General features: G+C 42.7%; 1 protein-coding gene across 1 annotated transcript in view; it reads right to left on the bottom strand.

Moving 5' to 3' along the window:
• The window catches only part of LOC101853361 (SCO-spondin), a gene marked incomplete at both ends in the record, with an annotated part of 39,730 nt that extends 36,570 nt beyond the window's left edge, over positions 1–3,160 (bottom strand). The window contains 1 exon segment of the mRNA XM_013089928.1: positions 1,667–3,160. Within this exon segment, the coding sequence (XP_012945382.1) occupies positions 1,667–3,122 (1,456 nt within the window).
• Positions 3,161–4,177: the final 1,017 nt, after the last annotated feature.

Raw genomic sequence — 4,177 nt, 5'->3', positions numbered from 1 at the left:
GAAGAAGAAGAAGAAGAAGAAGAAGAAGAAGAAGAAGAAGAAAAAGAAGAAGAAGAAGAAGAACTTTTATTCCCCCTCAACAGCAACTCCTATGCGCTTTACAATCTTTTATACTGTCACAGCAGCCCTGATAGAATTCAGGAACAATATCAACTTCCTGGGAAGCATACAGTGCAAGCTGCCATTTTACAGGTTCTAAAACACAAAGACAATGAGAGGATCTTTCGTAGTGTAAATCCTTGAAAAGCGATTTTGGGTGTGCCCTGTTAGCTCAGTTGGCACTTTGTTGGACAACAGAGCTCACGGCCGTGGTTCGAATCCGCAACATGGTGTTCTTGAACTGGAGTTGTTTTAGGCAGTTGTCAAGTCTCTCAGTGGGTGGTTGGAGAGTGCCACTGAGAGGTCCTATACTTCTTTTCTCCCCCTCTGTTGTTTCTGTCTATCTGTCTTATTATTCCTCCGCATTAAATGACCGTTATTGTGTCGATGTACTTCTCTTTAATCAAACAAACCAAAACAAAGCAAAGACAAACAAACAAACAAGCAAACAAGCAAACAAATAGGGCTCTCAACCCACTTGGCCCTGTGCTATCGGGGAACGACGTTCAATCCGGAGGACCCGCCTCTTAAAGGTAATAATAATATGTTAGGCATCGAGGTGAAATCAGGCGCTCGTCAAAATAATGAAATGTGCTTATTTATTCATTTTTTAAACAGGGACTTCTCTGTTGGGCAATTTTTTTTTACGTTCTTTTTTTTCAGGGGGAGGGGGGCATTTTCTCGCTAGCTTTACCCATGAAATCAGGCGACTCCCCTCCTCCTTCAACTGCAAATATATCGACTTCTATAAAAGATAGATGGGTATATTTTTCATCAAAAGCAAGGAAAATGAAAAAAGCTTTAAGACCATACCAATAATTCCATATACCTAAAATTGACAAGTGCCTGATTCCACCACATCATGTCACATTTCTATCCGTATTTAAAGGGGTGTATACAATTGCTAACTTTCTCACTAAGCATTTAAGAATTTTCATAGAGGGATCCTACCCTCCACTCACCCCGTATACTTCCCGCTTCCCGAAATCGGATATGGACTTTTTATTTGAATCTTGAGCTTTTGTCTTGAATTCCGAATCCTCACTAGAGCTCATGACACCACGATCTTTCTTTAGCTAATTAATGCGCTAATATTAAGATGGCGGATGCCACGGGTTTGAGTCATATTTTTAGATTATGGAAATATAGCTTCGTCTGTTCTAGTTATCAACTTGCTGTGTATTCCATTGTTATTATTTTCATGCTGGAAATAGATTTACAACAACAACAAAAAAAAAAACCATTCATAAGCCACACCTCAAAAGACATAAATTGCAAGTTGGTGCAAACTAGAAAGTGAAGAATTAGTTTTAAGGAAAAGCATACTTTTCAGCAGTTCATGTGTGACCTCGGAATATAACGTCCATCTCCGATAAGATCGAACCAAGAACTGGTGGAGAGCTTTTGTAAATTCCGCAAACAATTTAAGTCGAAAAAAGCCCCCCTTTTTTTGGAGATTCGAACCATGACCATCCGCACAACAATAGCTTATTATGAAAACAACTGAGCTAACGTTGCAAAAAATTGTATCGATAGGAACGCAAAACATTCACATAAGTATACTCACCACTTCCCAGATCCCCATTACTGTCGTCCTCATCATCGTCATCATTATCGTCATGAGGAGCATCTTTGCTATCAACATTCTTCACAACGTTGGCGCCTCCATCCTCGGCTTCCCCCTCCCCCTTCTCTTCCTCCAACGAATCCTCTTCATCCTCCCACCCATCCTCTTCCTCGCTATCATCACCATCTCCCCAGCCTCCCCAACCCCAGCCTTCATCATCCTGTAGATCAGAATGCCCAACGTGACTCGGTTCCACAGTCTCTTCATGACCCTGCGGGACGACGCTGTAACCGTTAGACGGTGTTCCATCAGACTTTTTTCTATCAAACAGTTTTTCATCTGATAGTTTTCCAGTCTGAACAGACCCGTTATCGAGACTTTTCCCTCCGTCGTGATTTTTCCTCCACTCTTTTTTATTCTTCCGTTTCGATTTCCCTCCTTTCTTCCACCAATGTCTTTTATTGTTTTTGGGTTTTCTGTCTCCCCGCAGTTTCACTTTCATTTTTCTATCCGTCTCAGCTCTGACTCCAGCAGATTTATCCTTCATGGCGCCACGTACATTAACAGTTGTTTTCTTTCTTTTGTCCAGCTGGGCATTTTTCGCGGGAAGTTCAGAAACGTTTTTTTCCTCAATCAGGACACCAGGGAAAGCAACCCCATGAGATGAGACCATTCTCTGATCTCTCATCATCTGTTCAGTTGGAGTAGAGTTCGAACCTTCATCAATTCCACGAGTCACTGTCTTCTCTAAGGTGTTAACCTTCTTCTTATTCTTGGTGTAATCAGATATGGACTCTTTATTTGAATCTTGAGCTTTTGTCTTGAATTCCGAATCCTCACCAGAGCTTCTGGCACCATCATCTTCCTTTAAGTGTTCTTGCTTCTCCAACAGCCCCATGGCTGACCTTACCAGATTGGACACTTTGTCCATAAAACTCATGGAAGTAGGAGCAACCCAATCTTGACCACCTCCCACCAGCAGTTTCTCTGCCTTGTTCTTCTGAGGAGTCTTATATCTCTCGTCGGTGCCGGAATCTAAACCAAAACTTAACGACTCAGGCTTAGGGGGCGTCCGCTCTGTATTTTTCCCAGGTCTGACCCCGGTGTCCACGTGATCCGAAGCGTCATCCTTGGTCATCTCCTCTTCAGCACCCCTCTCCCTGCCTGACCACCCTCCCCCTGTAGCAATATCTTGACCACCAGCAGCAGCACGGGATAACTCTCTAACCTCTCCCAACCCTTCTTTTCCATGTTGGTGTTTTTTTATCACACGAACCTTGATCATGGGTTCGGGCAGGGGAATGACGTCATCGGAATCTGCGCTTGTCTTCGTATCGGTGAACTTGTTGCTGCGTTGTGCCGCCCCTCCGTGTTTAGACGAATGTCCAGACGATTGCACCAGCGAGACAGCCAATGACAGGCCCAGTAGAAGGGGGGCAAACCCCGACCCCTTCATTCTGACTGGTTGTCCTTCTCTTTTCACAGGGACTTTGTCTGTGCATGAAATAAGAACAAGATAGTCAAGGGGGTTATTGGTAGTGAGGAAAAATATATCTTTTTTGTTTGTTTTTGTATTTGGTGTGTAAATGATTCATTGAATATTATGATTGTTCCTAAACGACCTATTGTAAACCATTGACTGTAAATGACTGACTAAGTACGATTGATAGTAAATTACTTATTGTAAATTATTGGTTGTACGTAACAAGGTCATATTTATATGTGCCGAAGATTGTAGGTGTTACAACAGAACAAAAAATATGTTTTTAAAAGAGGAGAGGTAAGGACGTTGGGTGTTTGATAGGAAAATAGGAGAAAAAGCACACCAGAGCACCCGCCAACCAAACACAAAATATTTATTGAGATTCATCAGTGGCGGGGCGCCATTGGTTCAGTTGGTGCAAGCGCTCCACCTAACCCTGTCCTTCCCCCCCTCCTTTTCTAATTGTTCTAAACCAGTCAGTGCTCTAGATCTACATTACTACATGTACACCCTTGCGATCCGTCACCCGCTGGCTGCGCCAGTGAAGAGACAGACAGCGAGGATGGTTTATGTTCGTGGCACAGCTTGCTGTAGTGTCTGATGGGAGCAAGAAAAATCTTTGCACCAACGTACTTTTGTCACTGTAGAGAAATCTAGGCATCGTTCTTCCCGCACAAGAAGAAAGGTGCTTGAAACTGCTCTTCACAGCACCAATTTGGAGCAAGCAAAAAAAGTTGATCCAAGTTCCCCTAGCCTATCTACTACACTAGAGTCTATGGTAACTCAATGAAGAATGGGTATCAAAAACTGTTGTCTCCCTCTATTGTGCAGCAAGTCCTGTTACTGTTAAGGTAAATCTTCAAATTGAGTCTGGTTGTTGATGCTGTACGGAGTAATTACAAATCTTTAAATCTTCTCAGATAGTGAGCATAGTGAGTTGTTAGTATTGTTTCACTTCATTGCAGCTTTTATGCGGTGTCATCCAGAAACAGTTGTAAATATCGATAGATGTAGATTACGGGAGATCC

The sequence above is a fragment of the Aplysia californica genome, unplaced genomic scaffold, assembly GCF_000002075.1.
Source record: "Aplysia californica isolate F4 #8 unplaced genomic scaffold, AplCal3.0 scaffold01082, whole genome shotgun sequence".
Lineage (NCBI taxonomy): Eukaryota > Metazoa > Mollusca > Gastropoda > Aplysiida > Aplysiidae > Aplysia > Aplysia californica.
The sequence above is the reverse complement of the archived record's forward strand: the minus strand, read 5'-3'. Positions and strand labels throughout refer to the sequence as shown.